We start from the raw sequence: 20,274 nt of genomic DNA, 5'->3' as shown, positions 1-20,274 counted from the left end.
AGCTGCACGTATGCTACTTAAAAGACTGACCAGAAATGCTGTTTGTGTAATAAATACAAAGGGGAGAGGCTAGCACTCAAGGCACATGCCGCCTGACTCAGCACTGTTCCCTGGCGCATGGAGAGAGGCTATTGGATGCACCACGTGCTCTTCGCAAAGCAAAGGAGATTGAAAGAGATTCAGATGGCTTGTTTAAAAAAGTTTTAGCATTTAAAGGTAGATTCATCTATTCCTCAACAATACTAAATAAATATAGGATCTTAATATGTTGTTTTTACTGTTAATTAGTTTGGTGGAATTAGAAAATCGAAAAGAGGTGAGTACCTTCTTCCTAGTTTTTAGTGTTTTAGTTTTGATAAATTAGTGATGTTTAAATATAGCTGTCTCAGCTTTAGCTGAGCTATTTATAAAAGCAGTCATACACAATCTAGCCTTTTCTAAGTATTTGTCTATTTTTTTCCCAGCTTATTTTGACAAACTTTGTATCTTCATACGAGTTGAAAGAAAAGTAATGAACCCATGTACCTTTCACCTAGCTTCATCAGCTATCGACATTATGCACATTTGCTTTATCTCTTTTTTTTAATATGTATATATACTGGTTTGCTTCCTTAACTATTTGAAAGTAGGTCGTAGACATCATGACACTTTATCACTAAATATTTCAGCAGGTAAGAACAAGGGTATTTCCTTTCTAACCACAATACAATTATCACACTTAAAGACGTTTACCTTTTTATATTTTTTTGGCTGTATCTCACAGCTTGTGGGATCTTAGTTCCCCGACCAGGGGTTGAACCTGGGCCTTTGGCAGTGAGAGCGAGGAGTCCTAACCACTGGATCGCCAGGGAATTCCCAACAATATTTTCTAATGTTTAGTCCATATTCACATTTTCTCAGTTGCCCCGAAAATGTACTTTTAGAACTTGTTTTTAAACCCAGGATTTAATTATCACACATTACATTTAATTATCTCTTGAGCTTCCTTCATTCTGAAACAGTTCCTCTGTCTTTTGGGGGAGGAGAGGGTCTTTTGCAACATTGACTTTTTTTAGCTGTTTTGAAAAGGGTATTTGGTTTTTCCTTATTAGATTCAGGTTAAACATTTTTTGCAAGAATACTGCAATTATTCAGGTGATATGCCTTGGCGTGTCATATCAGGAGGTACGTATCAGTTTGTCACATTATATTGTTTGATCATTTGGTTATGGTAGTATTTGACAAACCATCCCTATTGTAAAAGTTCTCTGTTTCCCATTGCAATGAGTAATCTGTGGCTTGATACGTTGAGACCATGAATATCTTATTTCTAAAAAATCTTTCAACCATAGCTTTTATCATTCATTCCAATTAAATATTTTTATTAAATTGCATACCGTTTCAATCATACAAATAGTCAAGGTAATAAACGCCCATCTGGGTGTTCTGTTCACTCTGTCATTTTATACAGCTAATTTTATCAAATCTTAAAATTAATTATATTTGCTGTAGGTCTTTCTAAAGAAAGAAATACGGGGAATGTAAATTGGTGCAGCTACTATGGAAAACTGGAATTTCCTTAAAAAACTAAAAATAGAACTATCATATGATCCAGCAGTTCCACTCCTGGGTATATATCCAGAAAAAATGAAAACACTAATTCAAAAAGGTACATGCACCCCAATGGTCATAGAAGCACCATTTATAGTAGCCAAGACATGGATGCAACCCAAGTGCCCATCAACAGACAATTGGATTAAGAAGATGTGGTATATATACAGTGGAATATTAACCATAGAAAAGAATGAAATAGTGCCACTTGCAGCTACATAGGTGGACTTAGAGAATATTATGCTTAGTGAAATGTCAGACAGTGAAAGACAAATATTCTATGCTATCATTTATACGTGGAATCTAAAAAATAATACAAATGAATGTATATGTGAGACAGACTCAGATACAGAAAACAAACCTGTGATTACCAAAGGGGAGAGAGAAGGGGGAGGGACACATCAGGGGTATGGGATTAACAGATATTGTACAAACTACTGTATATAAAATAGGTAAGCAACAAGGATATACGGTTTAGCACAAAATCATACCCATTATCTTATAATGACCTATAATGGAATGTAATCTGCAAAACTAATGAACCACATCACTCTGCTGTACACCTGAAACTAAGACAGTATTGTAAGTCAGCTATACTTCAATTAAAAAAATATATAGATACAGTTGAGGCTTCTGTGAATTCTCTGATCCCATCCCCCTCCCTCCTTCTCAGAGATCAACATTATCAAGAATTCGTTGTTGTTCTTTCCCATTTATGCTTTATACTTCCACTACATATGTGTATTCATAGGCATTACAAAGTATTGTTTTACAGGTTGTTAATTTATATATGTGTATCATCAGGTTATTATTATTTTTTTTTTCTTTTCTTTGGCTGCACTGCATGTGGGATCTTAGTTCCCTGACCAGGGATGGAACCCGTGCCCCCTGCATTGGAAGCGTGGAGTCTTGACAACTGGACCGTCTGTGTCATCATAGTATGTCATCATATTATGAAGCAATTTGCAGGTTTTTTTTTTATTTGTTTTGTTTAACATGGTGTTTTTGATAATCCCTCATGCTCATTTATTATACTTATGGAATTATAGTATTGCATTTTACAAATACCCTAATTTATTCATTCTACTATTGGTGAGCTGGTAGACATTTAAGTTCCCAATATTTTGCTATTACCAGCAGTGCTGCAATAACGATTATCATACATAAAAGAGGGCTTCTCTGGATTATGCAACTAGAAATGGAAATCCTGAGTTGGAGATTAAATGCTTCAGTTTCACTAGACATTGCAATATTTTTCTTAGGGATTGTACCAATTTTCTCCTACCCATCGGGTGAGAGCTCCTGTTCGTCCACATCATTGATAACACTTCCAATTGTTATACTTTTTTTAAGAGCAATTTTTGTTTTACAACAAAATTAAGAGGAAGATACAGAGATTTCCCAAATACTCCCTATAGCTACACCTGCATAGTCTCCCCTGTTATCAACATCACTCACCAGGTACATTTTTACCAAGGATGTTCCTTCATACTACACTGACACATCATAATCAGCTGAAGTCCATGGTTCTTATCTTAGGGTTCACTCTTGGTGTTGTACATTCTATGGGTTTGGACAAATGTATAATGACATATGTCCTTCATTGTAACATTGTACATCGTATTTTCACTGCTCTAAAAATCCTCTGTGATTTGCGTATGCCTAATCATTTCTCCACCAGCCCTGGCAACCAACGACCTTTTTATTGTCTCCATAACGTCATATAGTTACCTTTCGCAGAATGTCATCTAGTTGGAATCATAGTAAGTAGCCTTTTCATATTAGTTTCTTTCACTTAGTAATGTGCATTTAAGCTTCCTCCATGTCTTTTCGTGGCTTGATAGCTCTTTTTTTTTTCTTTTAAGCACTGAATAGTATTCCGTTATCTGGATATACCAGTTTACTTATTCATTCACCTACTGAAGGACATCCTGGTTGTTTCCAAGTTTTGGTAATTATGATCCAAGCTGCTGTAAACATCCATGTGCAGGTTTTTGTGTGGACATAAGTTTTCAACTCCTTTGGGTAAATAGCAAGGAGCACGATTGCTGGATCATATGGTAAGAGTATGTTTAGTTTTGTAAGAAACCACTAAGCTGTTCCAAAGTGGCTGTACCATTTTGCATTCCCACAAACAGTGTATGAGAGTGCCTATTGTTCCACATCCTCTCTAGCATTTGGTGCTGCTATCAGTGATCTGGATTTTGGCCATTCTAATTGATGTGTAGTTGTATCTCACTGTTGTTTTAATTTGCATTTCCCTGATGACATATGATGTGAAGCATCTTTTCATATGTTTATTGCCATCTGTATATCTTCTTTGGTGAGGTGTCTGTAAAGGTCTTTGGTCCATTTTAAAATCAGGTTGTTTGTTTTCTTATTGTTGAGTTTTAAAGTTCTTTGTGTATTTTGGATAACAGTCCTGTATCAGATTCATCTTTTGCAAATGTTTTCTCCCAGTTGATGGCTTGTCTTCTATCTCTGTTGATAATGTCTTTTGCAGAGCAGAAGTTTCTAATTTTATTAAAATCTAGCTTATCGATTTCGTTCATGGATTGTGTGTTTGGTGTTGTATCGAAAAAGGCACCACTGTACCCAAGGTTATCTAGGTTTTCTCCTATGTTATCTTCCAGGAGTTTTATAGTTTTGTGTTACGTATTTAGGTCTATGATCCATTTTGATTAATTTTGGTGAAGGGTCTGTGTCTAGATTCATTTTTTTGCATGTGGATGTCCATGATCTAGTTTTACTTTACTTACTTTTTTCCCATGTGGATAGTCAGTTTTCTTTTTATGATTCATTGAATAGCCCATGCTTTCTCACCGATCGGTAATATTGCCTCTGTCATATGCCTCAGATATGTAGGAGTTCTTTATATAAAGGAATTAGTCCCTTGTCATAGGTACAAATGATGTTTTTCTTTCTTTCTTCTTTTTCTATTTGCCATACCAACACTTTGCTTTTTTCCACTTATACTGAAGATCTTTCTATATCAACACATATAAAACCTCTCCCTTTCTTTCTGTCTCTCTCACAAACACACATATACACACTGTATTTCAATGTATGTATATAGCATGATTTACTCAGTTACTTATTAACATTTCTGGTTTTTTTTTTTTTTTTTTTTGCCACAATGAATGTTTTTGAATATACACAAGTTCATGCGATTGCTGAGATAAGGGATATGCTCGTTTACACTTCTGATAGTTTTGGCCAAATTGTCCTCCACAGAAGTTTTTAACAATTTGTTTCCAGACTTTCCTGGTGCTTCGACTGTTAAGAATCCGCCTACAATGAAGGGGACACAGGTTCAAGCCCTCGTCCTGGAAGATCCCACATGTTGTGGGACAGCTAAGCCCGTGCACCACAACTACTGAGCCTGTGCTCTGGAGCCTGCGAGCCACAACTACTGAAGCCCATGCACCTAGAGCCCGTGCTCTGCAACAAGAGAAGCCACCGTAATGAGAAGCCCACACACCGCAACGAAGAGTAGCCCCCGCTCGCCGCGACTAGAGAAAGCTCACGCGCAGCAACAAAGACCCAACGCAGCCATAAAAAAACCACCAACAAAAATTTGTATCCCCATTAATACTGTATAGCTATGCCTGTTTCTCTGCTTTTTCCAATACAGTGTATAATCAAGCTTTTTGAATTTTGCTAATCAGGAGAAAAATGACACCTCATTATGGTAGTAATTTACATTTCTCTTAGTGTGAATGTCACTGAGTATCTTTTCATATGTTTGAGCCATTTTTATTTCCTTTTCTATGAGCTGTTCATATCCTTTGACCACATGTTATTGGATTGTTGGTCTCAATGAATTGTGGGAGCTCTTTACATAAAGATAATTAGGCCTTGTCACTTATTTTACAAATAATGTTTTTCTTTCTTTCTCTTTCTCTCTTCCTTTCTCCCATACAGAAAATTTTTTATTTGTATGTAGTTGATTTTATCAGTCTTTTCTTTTATGGGTTCTGGGTTTTGTACCATGTGGGTCACATGAAAAACCTTCAAATTTGGAAATTATAAAAGAATTTCTCCCTTTTTAGTGATTTTAATATTTCTTTTTGTTTTGCTTTGTTTAGGTTGTTATTTATCTGTAACTTATTTTTGTATAAAGTGTGAAGTAGGAACCCAACATTATTTTTTCCAGGCAGAAAAATAACAGTGAACCTTATTAGATCAATATCATTTGTTGAATGATCCATGTTATATGCATTTGATGCTCAGAATCACTGGTATGGAACTGAAAAAGGCAGACTGATCAAGAATTAACATTTTGAAAGGCAAGTGTCACAGAATGGCAATGGATATGAAATTTGATGTTAATGGTCCTTGATTGAAGTTCTGATCTCTTGGGGGTTTAGACCAGATAGAAAAGGGTGAAGCCAGGAGGCAGCTCATAGCTTGTGAGAATATGGAACAGCTGAGAGACTGGGCATCTGGCTAAGGTCAAAGAGTTGATAGGATAGAAGGTAGGATTTTGGAATGTAATACTTCAGAGGTGGAGCAGGTCCAGGAGGTGACAAAGTGTGGGTTATGAACATGATGGTGGATTGCTGAAGTGGTGTGAGGATCCAAGTCATTAGAGGTAAGGATTCTTTGAACATACAAGTGTTCATGGCTTTTGAAGTCACCCATGATGATGATAGCTTGGGACTGAATGCAAGGCTGTTAGATGCCAAACCTTCAGTGAATGAGGGGACTGCCTAGGAAGTCAGTAAGTTAAGGCATTGTGAAGGGGTAGAGGGAAGACATGAATTTTAAAGGAGGATTTTAAAATATGAGAACATTTAAGTATAACCTGAAAGTAGTCAAAGAATCCTGCCTTTTCCATGCCTCGTGGTTATTTGGGGTTATGGAGAGAGAGCCTTTGAAAAGGCCTTAGGGGAAAAGCCAGACTTCATTTAAGGCTTTATCTGTAAGGAGGAGACAAGGTTTTATACAAGGAATTTCAATAAATATTTGTTCACTTTCTAGGCACTAGGGATGGAGTTGTGAACCAAATAAAGTCCTCACCCTCATGTAGCTTATAGTCTGGTGGCTTGTAACTCAAAGCATTGTTCACAGACCACTAGTAGCAGCATCTCTTAGGAGCTTAGTAGAAATACCGACTCTCAGGACCCAACTCAGATATATTGAATTAGAATCTGCAGTTTAACAAGATCTCTAGGTTATCTGAATGTACATTAATTTTGAGAAGCCCTGGTCAAGACTTGACTGACTCAAGTCTTAACCTAGACATATTGGAAAGTAGAGTGTGTTACAGCCATCTACCAGCATCTCCTTCTTCTTGGCAGCCACTTTAGTTCAAAGAGACCCTGTCCCTTCTAGTTACAATTGATTGGAAAGCAACTGACACCAATCATCGTTCCTTTCCCAGGTATTTGAAAATAGTAATGAAAGAGTGATCCAGTCTTTCTATTGGATGGACCATTTAATGAGTAAATTTAAGTAACAGTGGCCATATTCTGGAAAGCAGAAAAAAACATAAAGCAAAGAGAGAGAACAATGAGACAGATGTATGGAGAAGGGCAGAAATGGAGAGAAAATGCTGCTTAATTCCTAATAGCTTTCCTATTCCTCCTTGTTGTCTACTGTATAATACACTGTCATTTGGTTTAAGCTAATATGATTTTGTTTTTATTATTTGAAACCAGAGTTCTGCTTAATATAGCAGATAAGGGTGAGTTCAAAAGGCTGAGAGCAGGCTTCCCTGGTGGCGCAGTGGTTGAGAATCCGCCTGCCGATGCAGGAGACACGGGTTCGTGCCCTGGTCCGGGAAGATCCCACATGCCGCGGAGCGGCTGGGCCCGTGAGCCATGGCCGCTGAGCCTGTGCGTCCGGAGCCTGTGCTCCGCAACGGGAGAGGCCACAACAGTGAGAGGCCCGCATACCGCAAAAAAAAAAAAAAAAAAAAAAAAAAAAGGCTGAGAGCAAAGAGAAGATGGTGGTCTTACTTTGTAAGTGTGTGTGTTGATGGAGGTTGTAGAGGGATTCGAAGCCAGGAGTAGGAGGTGGCAGCTGGGTGTGCAGAGAGGCCAGGAAGAGGTCTTCCAGAGCTCACTGGCCACACCCAACACATGACAAGCATTTATGGATCCCTTACCTTGTCTCATTTGATCCCCCTACAATTCAGCAAGGGAGCTGGTGCTAGCCCTATTTACACTGAAGAAAAGCAAACTTCAGGGAGTTTAAGTAACTCGTTTCTGGCTGCCCCAGGAAGTCATGAATTGCACCCAGCTATGCCAGACTCTAAAGGCCTCCATCTTACTACTTAACCTCTATCACAGATCCTCAACGCAGGTTACACAGCATATCTATGGAGCTTTTGAAAAATACAACTCTGCGTGGGGGCCCAGTGGAGTATATCGCAAAAGCTCCACAGGTGATTCGCTTTGCACATGGGTATGGGAACCACCGCCTCCTGTGATCCTTCTAGGTCAGGGAGTTCTAAGACTGGCTGTGCATCATAAGTGTGGCAATGCTGGTTAGTAATATAGATTCCTGGGCCCCGACCCAGCTTTACAGAAGCGGGATTTGAGGACTGGGCCCTGGAATCCGAATGTTCAAAGCTTGGGGCTTGGGACTTGCTCCTAGCCGGCCCCGCACGCTCGCGCCGGGCGGTCAGTTCAGGAAGTGATCCCGAGGAGCTCCGCCAGGGGGCGCCAGGAGCCGCTTCCGTGTGAGGCGAGGTGAGGTGGGAGGTGCTAGGGGGGCGGAGCGGGGCGTGAACCGGAAGTCGGCCGCGGGCTCCGCCCATCGCGCCGGGGGAGGCGCTCTCGGACGGCCCGCGGAGCTGAAGCTGACCTACGAGTCCTCCTTGCCGACACTATGCTCCAGTTCCTGGTGAGTGGAGCTGCCGAGGAGCGAGCTGGGGGCCCTGGGCGTGGGTCCCTCGGGTGCTAGTCGCCTGTCGGGGTGGGCTGCGGGGTTTTGTTTCTGCCTCACCCAAATCCTTTGGCCGGTATTTTTCTGCCGCCCTTCAAGTCCGTAAAACTTTGAGGGGTCAGAGCGTGCGTTTTCAAAGCTCCTCTGTGACGTGCCCGCTTGCTTTGTGTATTCCTCGAGTTAAGGCTCCCGGGGCCCTTAATGACTTTTTCTGCCCTGCCACCCCCTGACGTAGACACATACCCCGTCCCCGACTTAGAGCCCTGCTGGTTGGCGTCTTTGAAAACGTAAGAGGGCCAGGAATAAACTCTAAAGGAGTAAACCGCCAGAGGAGTAAACCGCCAGAGTTAGAGGCCTGGGGAGCCCTCCTCAGACCTTTTATAGCTTCCAGACGGAGGATGGCTGGTTGCTGGCCTGAGTCAGGCCCTGGTGTACAAATAATTTTTCCAAAATGCTCACTCTAGGGTAAAACGACTGTTACCATGAGTAAACAAATTATTTTTCATGGGTCTTTATTTCAGTTAAAAGCGGGTTTTCTGGCAAAGCCCCAGTGTGTTTCAAAGATTGCCTGGTTGAAGGTTTCAGGAGGACTTGCCAAACTTCCAGGTGAAAGTCTTTCTTCCAGGTTTTCGTGCCTTCAAAAGTGGATGTTTAAATTCTGATTCTGATAAGAGGCAGGTATTCTAATACCTTCCAGGTGGCCGATGGAAATTGAGTGCTCTTGGGATGAGATACTTTCCCAAATGTTACGTTCTTTATGAAAGAGATTAAAGAAGAAAACGTGCCCCTCTGTCCTTTTTGAGATGGTAATTAATTTTTCAATCTCTAGGCCGAAAGAGAGTATCCTTGACGTAAACTGCCTAAACAAGACATGGCTACACCTCTGCTTCTGGAAGTTTCTCCAGTGTCCTAACTGGGTATTAGCTTAGGAGTCAATAGAAATAATTATTGCCATATGGTTGTAGGAAACACTCAGGTTAAAAAGAGTGTCAGCCCCAAAGTGTGAGATGATGTAATTGAGTCTCGTGTACAGCCGTAGCTCATTGATAACTGGGAGGAAGGACATGGATTCATTTACACTTAACTTTCTAAGTACCTTTGCAGAGTGACTTTATTTGGTTTTGAAATAAACTTTTGCTGTGTATGAATATGGATGTGACTGATATGCACATTCAGAGTTCTCAGCATTTAAGGAGAGATGCCGAAGCCATTCATTAAATTCCTAGCTCAGAAGCAACACGGATGTTCTCCCACCTCCTCATTGCATTTGTTGAAAGAAGTGATAGCATTACTTTACCTCTAACTCTGTCAAATGATTCACTAGCTCGTTTGAACTTGGGCGAATCTTTCTCCTTGCTTTCAGCCATTTCATCTATAAAACAATGGGGTTGATGTAGATGATCCCTAAAATCTCCTCGATCTTTTAACCTGTGACCAGCCATCATGTCCTAGCGCTTAAGAGGTCAGATTCCAGCATCAGATGGTCCTGCCTTTGAATCATCATTTTTAAGCAGTGGGAACTTGGGCAAGTTATTTAAATTCTTTATGCTTCAGTTTCCACATCTGAAAATGGGAGCCTACTTCATGGTTTTATTATGAGGATTAAAAATGGGTTAATACATTAAAGTACTTGAAACAATGACAGTAAGGACTCAGATATTGTTCAGTTTCTCTTCGGTAAGGTATCAGTTGTACTGAGTTTCTTCTCAGGAATGGGGATCAGTTTTCCTCAGAAGGGTAGTGATGGAACAGGTTTCGAAAGTGATGGGATAGTCACAAGTTAAATATCTTGGAGGGTGCTCTGTCATCACCCATTTGGGAACCCTACAAGATATTTTCTATAGTTGTCATTTCCTGGAACAGTATTTGAAAACCACTGCGCCTGATTGTGTTACTTGTATCTTCTTTTCATTGTTCATTTCTCCTTGGATTAAAATATTTGCCCATCATCCCTATATCGAAACTTGCTCCTGTGGTCCTGCTGCCTCTTTCCCCTTGCCTTTACTGCAGTAGCTTCCTTAATTGCAGCATGGTTTAGCCAGTTTGGTGTAAGGAAACTTTTGAAGCTTTTAAAGGGAAACCTGATATGATGGGCACTGCTCGTGGCTTGTGTACACTGCCTGTTGTACTGTACTGGGGTAATGCATTGCTTTTCTTATCTCTCAGAGCAGCAGCACCTGGTACTCTTAATCACCTCTTTAATCCCTCCTCCCTCGACTTTTGGATACTGCATCTCAGTGCTGTCCAATATTCTTACACATTGTAACGCACGTGGACTTTAAAAAAAAAATAAATTTATAATTTTATTTTTGGCTTTGCTGGGTCTTTGTTGCTATGTGCGGGCTTTCTCTAGTTGCGACGAGTGGGGGCTGCTCTTCATTGTGGTGCATGGGCTTCTCATTGCAGTGGCTTCTCTTGTTGTGGAGCACGGGCTCTAGGCATGTGGACTTCAGTAGTTGTGGCACGTGGGCTCAGTAGTTGTGGCACGTGGGCTCAGTAGTTGTGGCTCACAGGCTTTAGAGCACAGGCTCAGTAGTTGTGGTGCACGGGCTTAGTTGCTCTGTGGCATGTGGGATCTTCCCAGACCAAGGCTCGAACCTGTGTCCCCTGTACTGGCAGGCAGATTCTCAACCACTGCAACACCAGGGGAGCCCTGGAAGTCCCAGATCTTACTGTTTATTTTTTTAAATAGTTTTGAGATACAGTTAATTCACATATCATACAATTCACCCATTTAAAGTGTAGGATTTAGTGGTTTTTTAATATGTTCACAGCATTGTGCAAGCATCACCACTATCTAATTTTTATATCTAATATTTTATTGTCCCCCACAAAGAAACTCCATACCATTAGCATTCATTTCTCATTCCCCTCACACCTAACCCTGGACAACCACTAATTTATTTTGTGTCTCTCTGGATTTGCCTATTCTGGACATTTCCTTTAAGTTAAAACATACAATACGTGGTCTTTTCTGACTGCCTCTCACTTGGAGTAATGCTTTCAAGGTTTAATCCATGTTGTAGCATGGATAATAATAACCTTTTTATGGCTGATTATTATTACATTGTGTGAATGTGCCACATTTTGTTAATTCATTCACCAGTTGATGGACATTTGGGTTGTTTCCACCTTTTGGCTATTTATGAATAATCTTGCTATGAACATTCATGTAGTTTTTCTCTAGGTACATGTTTCAGTTTTCTTGGTTATACCCTAAAGTGGAATTGCTGTGTCAGATGGTAATTCTGTGCTCAGCTTTTTGAGGATTTTTAAGACTTTTCCAAAGTGGCTACATCATTTTACATTCCCACCAGCAATGTACGAAGGTTCTCCATATCCTTGCCAACACTTATACATCATTTGGATTTAAGTCGTCCTAGTGGGTGCGATGAGACACCTCATTGTGGTTTTGATCTGCATTTCCTTAATGACTAATGATGTTTTCATGTGTTTGTTGGCCATTTATTTGTATATCTTCTTTGGAGAAGTGTCTATTCAAATCCTTTGCTTGTTTTAAAATTGGGTTGTCTTTTTATCATTCAGTCATAAGAATTCCTTATGTATTCTGGGTACAAGTCCCTTATCAGATATATGATTTGCACATATTTATTTCATTCTGTGGGTTCTCTTCACTTTCTTGTTGGTATTCTTTGAAACACAAATGTTTTAAATTTTGATCAAATTTATCTATTTTTTTCTTTTGTTACTTGTGCTTTTGGCGTCACATCTAAGAAACCATCACCTACCCCAAGATCATGAAGATTTACTCGTATGTTTTCTCCTAAGAGATTTACAGTTTTAAGTCTTACATTTTAGGTCTTTGATCCATTTTGAGTTAAGTTTTGTTTATGATGTAAAGTAGGGGTCCAACTTCATTCTTTTGCATGTGGATATCCAGTTGTCCCAGCATTCTTTCCCCATTGGATGTCTTAGCACCCTTGTTGAAAATCACATGACCATAAATTTAAGGGTTTATTCCTGGACCCTTTATTCTATTCCATTGATCTTCATTGATTTTAAAGAAGGAAAACAATTCATTCGTGTTTGCTTGCCATCCCGTGTGCCTTCTCTAATCTGTATTTTTTCAGCCTTTTTTGGGAACAGCTCTCAGGTGAGTGCTTACAAAGCAGTGCTTTCATCCTGTTGCTGCTGGTAAAGAGCAGTTAGTGGCTCCCCACCATTGTGTAAATGAACTAAACTCCATTGCTTGTTTTTTGAAGTCCATCAGCTAGCCCTACCCAGCTCTCTGTACTAGTATTTCTCTCCATTTTTTAGTTCAAATCTACTTTTTTAATTGGGCCTATTTCTTTTATTCAGGTCATCACATTGTCATTCCTATCTTGTACCTTGATTCTCCACAGTCCCATCCCTTTCCAGTTTAAATTTTAACACTTCCTCAGCATCTTTAGAGCCTTTAATAACAAGTTGAGGTACACCAATCTCTTTCAGGTATGGTTTCTTAAAAAAATCACTCATTTTGTTACTTAAGGCGTGACTCAGTTCTGGTTTTTCATGCATCTGTTACATTCAAGGTCCTGTGCTGGGAGCTGCTTTATGTTGTTATATAACTATTTTACTTATATGTAGCTTTTCTTTCTGTACATCATATAAATTCTTTAAGATAGAGACCATTTTATAATCTTTTCACAGGGCTGGATATGAAATTGATTTTCAGGATATAAGGGACTGTAATCCTTTAATCAAAACCTTTGGAGGCCAGATGTGTTTGGGAGGATATTTTTCATATTTCTTCTCACGTGTTTGTCCTCTACATTACTTCACTCATGTCACTCCTCAGTCCCCAAACTTCTGGTGTTCTACCATTTATTGTCCCCAGTATGTTTGTGAGAAGAAGCTACGTATTCCTACAGTCTCAAAATGATGGCAGAGAGGACAGAATAGTGATGTGTTTAGTGTTGAGCTTGGGAAGAAGGCATTTCCCTTCCTTCTGTACTATCTTCTCTGCAGGGAGTACTATGGGGGGACCATGTGATGTGGAAAAAGACCATGGTGATAGCATCCAGCCATCTGGATGGACCACTGAGGAGGCTTCCAAGTCTTGGCCTCGAGGAGGTTAAGCATTCTTGGCCTGCAGAGAGGCTTCAGACTCATTCGAGATGTTTTGTACTCTGGCTCCAGTCTAACTTCTCAGACTAATGAGTCCCTGTTCCTCAGATTTAGATTTTATTTTTTGAGATCCGTTATTTATTCAGGTTAAAATGTTTTACCTGTCTAAACTTGTCTATTGAGTATCCCATGAACAACATATAAATGCTTTTCTGGTGTCATGCATTTTCCTCACATTTCTCTTCATGTGCCCATTTCTCTCATGTTGTTATGTAATTTTACAGTATCCCATTGGTAGACCTAGCAATATTCTGAAACTGGAATTGGATATGACTTTTCTAGAGACCCATGGTTTTTGTTTTGTGTTTTAAAATAACTGCTATTTTAGGGCTTCCCTGGTGGCACAGTGGTTGAGAGTCCGCCTGCCGACTCAGGGGACACAGGTTCGTGCCCCAGTCCGGGAAGATCCCACATGCCGCGGAGCGGCTGGACCCATGAGCCATGGCCGCTGAACCTGCGGGTCCGGAGCCTGTGCTCCGCAACGGAAGAGACCACAAAAGTGAGAGGCTCGCATACCGCAAAAAAAACACACAAAAAACCAAAAAAAACCCCAAACTGCTATTTTTTTTCATGTGCCCTGATGCCTCGTGAAATTGCCAAAATGAAGACACATTAGATATGCCATATTTATTTTGAGACACACGTGGTAAGAACCAAGAATCCTAGAATGTTGGAGCTAGAAGGAGCATTGTTAGTATAATGTTTTATAAATCAGGAAACTCAGATCGGCAAAGCGCCAAGGAGGTTAAGTGTCATGCCTAAAGGTACACAGCTAGACAGTGGTAGAACCAGAACTCTAATTTATTTTTCTTGAAATTTTTCAACCCTCTGTTCTTTTTGTTTGGTGTTAGAGCTAACATTCTTAGATGATTTTTCTCCCCTCTAATTTTAAGCAAATTTAATACTCTTTCTGGATTTGGAAAACCTCTGACTGCCTGGTTTTAACCCATAGGAGTGAAAAAAATCATTTTGCTTCTTGGTGCACATTGGTAAAAATATTCACAAGATATGTTTGATTAATCAAATTATCAGAAAATGGTCTATGATTAGACTTGATAGCCTCTTTTATGCTTCTTAACTTAAAACAAACCTATTTAAATTATGCTTTTGGTGTTTAAAGCTTAGTAAGTTTAAAACTTTAAGGATCCAGCTGTGTTCTGAAGTTCTCCAACTTGTTCTCTGTTCTCCAACTTGAAGACAATTCGACCACACCACGTATGACCATTAGTGTTAAGTGCTGCGCTTTGTTTTTCTCTGTTAACCTCTGCTGTGTATTGAATAGGAGCGACACTGATTAAAGAAAATGATAAGAAAACCAGATGCCAGTTCAAATTTATAAAATTAGAAGTTAGGTGTTTAGTTGGAGATTTTTAATTATTGGGGGAAAAGACCCAGGAAATTATAGATCATCATTAAAACTACAACCTTAAGGAACTTTGAAACTCTTTTGGTGTAAAGGGAGTGCTTTAAATTTTTATGAAACATTTTTTGTTCAGGAAAAGTCATGCAGTGGGATAAACACTTACAGTTCTCTAAAAATCGTGCCCGTCTCTCTTGTCACTGATTAAGAGATGGTTAGGGGACCTGTGTTCTCTGCAGGTCTTAAGTGCCCTGCCCATTAGACTCCACCCGAGGCAGAGTGCTAAACCATGTGCTGTCTCAGTTGCATGTCAGCTTCCTGCTTTATGTCACTGTATATTTTAGTGTTTGAGTGTGAATCTAATTTAGGTTGTCCTGTGCTCCTGTTATGAATGGCCCTGTCCTAGGCCTCAGGTGCCTCTTGAAATATGCAGAGATTGAACTGTGAAGGTCCCTTCATTTTCTAAGATCCTACGATTTAGCCGAATACTTTAAAAAATTGAATACTTTTTACTTAATGTAGCAAGAAATAACAAATCTCAAAACCAAAAAAATAAAAATAAATAAACTGCCTTTTAACAACAAAAATTGGAATTTTGGCTTGAGTTTCATAAGGTTGATGTGTTCAGTGCTACCGTATATTCTTTCCGTATACTTTTTAACCTTTTGGGAGGATATTTCTGTGTTTATTTCATAGAAGAAAGATGTGAATTTCATGCTATGCACGTCCCTAGCCTGGACACGGGGGTCTTATAACTGTCCTGCGCTCCTTAGGAGAATATTATCCATGTAGTCTGGTGTGGTATCAGATGGCACAGAGCTCCGTCTCCAGCGTGACTCTTCCTGTTCTATCCTTACAGCTTGGATTTACTCTTGGCAACGTGGTGGGAATGTATCTGGCTCAGAACTATGACGTAAGTGACCATACTCATGTCTTCCTTGATTTCACGTAACTAATACATAGTGACTTGTGTTTGCTGAAGAAAGGTATGCCTTCCAGCAAACAAGGTCCATAGGTCTGAGGAAAAAGTCCTGAATTTTGTAGAAATATTTTCCATTGTTTGAAAAAATAACAGAAGCACCTGTCACCATAGGAGTGCAAAATCCCATCAGCTTAGGTGGTCTCATGGTGATCCTGAGCTGGGTTTGTTAGCATAGAGTAACACTGTTAGATTATTACAGTTCTATGGAAAATCATGTGAAGTGATACTTTATTTTTTTTTATTTATTTTTTAAAAATTATTTATTTATTTATGGCTGTGTTGGGTCTTCGTTGCTGTGCGCAGGCTTCCTCTACTTGTGGTAAGCGGGGGCCACTCTTCATCGTGGTGCGCGGGCCTCTCACTGTCGCGACCTCTCTTGTTGCAGAGCACAGGCTTCAGACGCGCAGGCTCAGTAATTGTGGCTCACGGTCCCAGTTGCTCCGCGGCATGTGGGATCTTCCCAGACCAGGGCTCGAACCCGTGTCCCCTGCATGACAGGCGGATTCTCAACCACTGTGCCACCAGGGAAGCCCCTGAAGTGATACTTTAATTGGATAATCTTTTCAGCACCCTACCCAGTAGTAGAGATGACAGTAATTTGGAGGTGGATTCATGTAGTGCAACACATTTAAGGAGAACAGCATTCATTTTGTGAAGTTGGGAGTTGTATTAGCTTCACTTTACAGATGGGGAAGTTGAAAATCAGGTGACCCAAATACCCATGAATGGGGATCCTAAAAGGTAATGCTTATTTTAGAGAGATAAGGAAGGGAAACATGATATTAACTTTTGATTTGTTTTATAGTGAAGCTTTTAGTGTGATAAAGGGAATTCTCTTTGTCAACCTTTACTTGAGTCATGTGGTTTTCTAGGCAGGTGCTTGTTAATTTATGTCACATTTATTGTTTATATGTACAACTTTTACTTGGCATTGGATTGAGGGGCTAAGTGGGTATATAAAAGTAGAAGTCAGGTTCTGGCTTTTGGGGAGGGAGCCGACTTTAACTTATATCTTTTGGTATCCTCTTAGGCAGTTATTAGGCGAAGAAAGACTACTGTGGAGCAGGTTTCTTTTAGAGGAAAAGTAAAAAAACCATTTATCTTTAGAGGAAGAGAAATTTAAAAATACTGATTAGGTAGATGCAAAATGATAATAATCTCTTTTCTCTTTAAAGATACCAAACCTGGCTAAAAAACTTGAAGAAATTAAAAAGGATGTGGACGCCAAGAAGAAACCCCCTAGTTCATGAGGCCGACTCCAGCACTGCCTCCTGGATAAACTGATTCTACTGTACTTGAGGGCCTCCTTTACCATCTGAACCCAAAGCTTTTGTTTTCATCTCCAGCCTCAGCAGTTTTCTTCTTTGCTACACCCTGCATTGCCTTACAGCAAAATTGGGGCCACAAGTTAAGAACAGCCCTTACTTTTCCAACATCCTCACTTCTTCCCTTCCTCCTTCCAGCCACTTGCGAGGTCCTGAGAATGGAATTATGGTGCTAGATTAGTAAACATGACCTTTAATTAGTAGTCTCTCCCTTATTCTTTGGGATTTCTACTACCATTTTCAAAAGAAAAATTGATGAGTTTTGTATAGCTGATGAGATATAAATAATGCTCATTTCACAGTCTAGCAATTATATTGGGTGTTTATACCTTTGGTACTAAATTATGTTGTTTCAAAGTAGTAATTAAAATGAAAATCTAGAAGCCAGTTTCTGGTGAATTATCCACTAATTTTATGTTGTTGTCAGGAAGCTCCATAGTTGCTAATTTAACCAATAAATAAATTTGCTATTCATTAACCAAGGAACTCTGTTCTGAGAACCCTATCAGGAACTGGGCAATTGAAAAGTATTTAAAGTAATGGCTTTTGTCCTCAGTAGAATTCATAGTCTAGTATGCATGTTTTTTCCTAATGATGCATTTGATCTGGCTCTGTTCTCTCATAAGAATCATACTTATTTTATGGGATTACAGGCATATTTGACATTACGTGGTAGATAAATGAGAAGTTGTCTATAAAGGAAATTTTATGCCTTTTTACATTAAAAAAATGTATTTAAATTATAACTTTATAGTGATTCTCATAAGAAGACTTTTTGTGTTTTTCTTTCTGCAACCATAAATTACTCTTGTAATTTTTCAAGTGTATAATCAGCCCATAATTTTTTAATTGAAAAAAAAGTTTAAATACCTAACTTTTCCCTGTGTCAGTACAAAGTGATCTGCATTGTCCCCCAGCTCCTAGGTCCTCTCCCTGGAGTCAGGCACTCACTAGTTTCCTGTATCCTTTTGAGAAAGATTTTGTGCCTGAACAAACGCATGTACATGGGTTGTTGTTGTTTTGTTGTTTTTTTTTTTTTTTGCGGTATGCGGGCCTCTCACTGCTGTGGCCTCTCCCGTTGCGGAGCACAGGCTCCGGACGCGCAGGCTCAGCGGCCGTGGCTCACGGGCCGTAGGATCTTCCCGGACCGGGGCACGAACCCGTGTTCCCTGCGTCAGCAGGCGGACTCTCAACCACTGCGCCACCAGGGAAGCCCCATGGGGGTTTTTATACAAATGATAACAAACTATATACAGTGTTTTCCCCAGTGGAGGTCATTCCATATCAGTAGGTAAGGAACAAAGAACCTCTTTCCTTTTTTTGGCTACATAAGGTTCTACTGAATGAATATACCATAATTTATTTAATCTGCTCTTGAGGAACATTTAGGTTGTTTCCTGTCTGTTGCTATTACACTGATAACCTTGAACCTAATGTTATTATACATATCTGTGCAGAGGGATAACTCCAAGCTAAAGTCCTGGAAGTATATTTTGCACTAAATATAAATAAAGGCCCATTTCACGGGGTGTTTTGTTCCAGAGGGCTTGTTGGGCAGCTTCACTAATGACACCATTTCTGAAGACATTTTAGCAGAATTAGTAAACTGGAAGAATGGTTTAGAGACTTTTTTTTCAGACAGTGATGCCACTGATACTAAATGTGATTATAAAATGAAGTGATTCTACTGCTCTTTGGAAACATGGATCTTTCATACATGGAGATACGTTTTGTCCCTGCAGGTTGTACTGGTGCGTGAGACAGGTTAGGATCATATTCTGGTTGGCTTCTCCCTTGCAGTGTGATCGGGGCAAGCAGCTTATTTTTCTGAAAACTGTTGTGTTCTCTGTAAGATGTGGGTACAATACCTACCTCATAGGGCTTCCATGAGAAACAGTAGAAATAATGTATGTGATGTGTAGCACAGTGCTTTGCAAATTGTCCAATAAATAGTAGATATTAGTTTAAACATGTTGCTTTTGGTCAGAATACTTTTGTTTTTCTGCACTCACTTTTGGAGCCAGTTTATGAACTGTGCAAAATTTGTCATTATTCTATGGTCACTCTCTTCGTTGATGAAAATCTATAGTATGCACCTTGATCATACCACCTGGCTTACAAGGTTTAATCTTGAATGACCGAATCCTCGAAGGCTAGAGGTTTACCATCCTTGAGGGTATTCAAAATGCCACAAGCTTGGAAAACTGTTTCCAAAGAGGGATCCCTTGTTATCAGCCATGGAGCATTATTATTTGTGCGTGTGTTCTCCCAGAGTGGCTTCTTTGAGGGTCACTGGACTTTGGAAAATTAGGTCTCTATAATTATATATTGTAAACAAAGCTCGTTTGGACTTGGAGCTTCCCTCAGGAGTGACACTTACCTCGAGGACGGGATCATTTCTGCCAGTGGGAGCCACCCAGCAAATAACGTTCACCGTGTAAACTGCTACACAGTGAACGCAGGCTGACTTCCTGGTCACCATTCAGAGCCCCTCTCCTAGTTTTAAGTTCTTGCAGGAGTGAAAAGGAGCTCGGAGTTCTCAGGCAGGATTATCTTCACTGAGATATATCATTGGAGGAACCCAGAACCATCATGGATTTTTCAAGGGGTGTGGTGATTGTGATTGTGGCACTGAAAGGTACATTCCCTGGGTGTTTTGTAGAGGCCCTTGCCTTACAAAGCAGCAGAGGGATGGGAAGAACCACTGCAAGACATACGTGTGTGTGTGTGTGTGTGTGTGTGTGTGTGTGTGTGGTACGCGGGGTGTGTGTGTGTGTGTGTGTGTGTGTGTGTGTGTGTGTGTGTGTGTGTGTGTGTGTGTGTGTGTGTGTGTGTGTGTGTGTGTGTGTGTGTGTGTGTGTGTGTGTGGTACGCGGGCCTCTCACTGTTGTGGCCTCTCCCGTTGCGGAGCACAGGCTCTGGACGCGCAAGCTCAGCGGCCATGGCTCACGAGACCAGCCGCTCCGCGGCATGTGTGATCTTCCCTGACCGGG

The 20,274-nt window shown here is 40.2% G+C and overlaps 1 protein-coding gene across 1 annotated transcript; it reads left to right on the top strand.

The window, feature by feature from the left end:
- The first annotated feature begins 8,335 nt into the window (after window positions 1–8,335).
- Window positions 8,336–19,250, top strand: STMP1 (short transmembrane mitochondrial protein 1). Its single transcript, XM_059073857.2, has 3 exons — window positions 8,336–8,442; window positions 15,834–15,887; window positions 17,132–19,250. Exons 1-3 carry the CDS (start codon window positions 8,428–8,430, stop codon window positions 17,204–17,206), a joined length of 144 nt encoding a protein of 47 aa, XP_058929840.1. The 5' UTR covers window positions 8,336–8,427; the 3' UTR covers window positions 17,207–19,250.
- The last annotated feature ends 1,024 nt before the right edge of the window (window positions 19,251–20,274 follow it).

The sequence above is a fragment of the Kogia breviceps genome, chromosome 9 (genome assembly GCF_026419965.1).
Source record: "Kogia breviceps isolate mKogBre1 chromosome 9, mKogBre1 haplotype 1, whole genome shotgun sequence".
In the NCBI taxonomy this organism is placed as follows: domain Eukaryota; kingdom Metazoa; phylum Chordata; class Mammalia; order Artiodactyla; family Physeteridae; genus Kogia; species Kogia breviceps.
This window is presented reverse-complemented; position numbering and strand designations above follow the sequence as displayed.

Excerpts from the sequence above, each read along its gene's own strand:
- STMP1 (XM_059073857.2), top strand. Across the intron at positions 15,888-17,131 it reads ATCTGGCTCAGAACTATGAC|ATACCAAACCTGGCTAAAAA; the intron begins GTAAGTGACCAT and ends TTCTCTTTAAAG.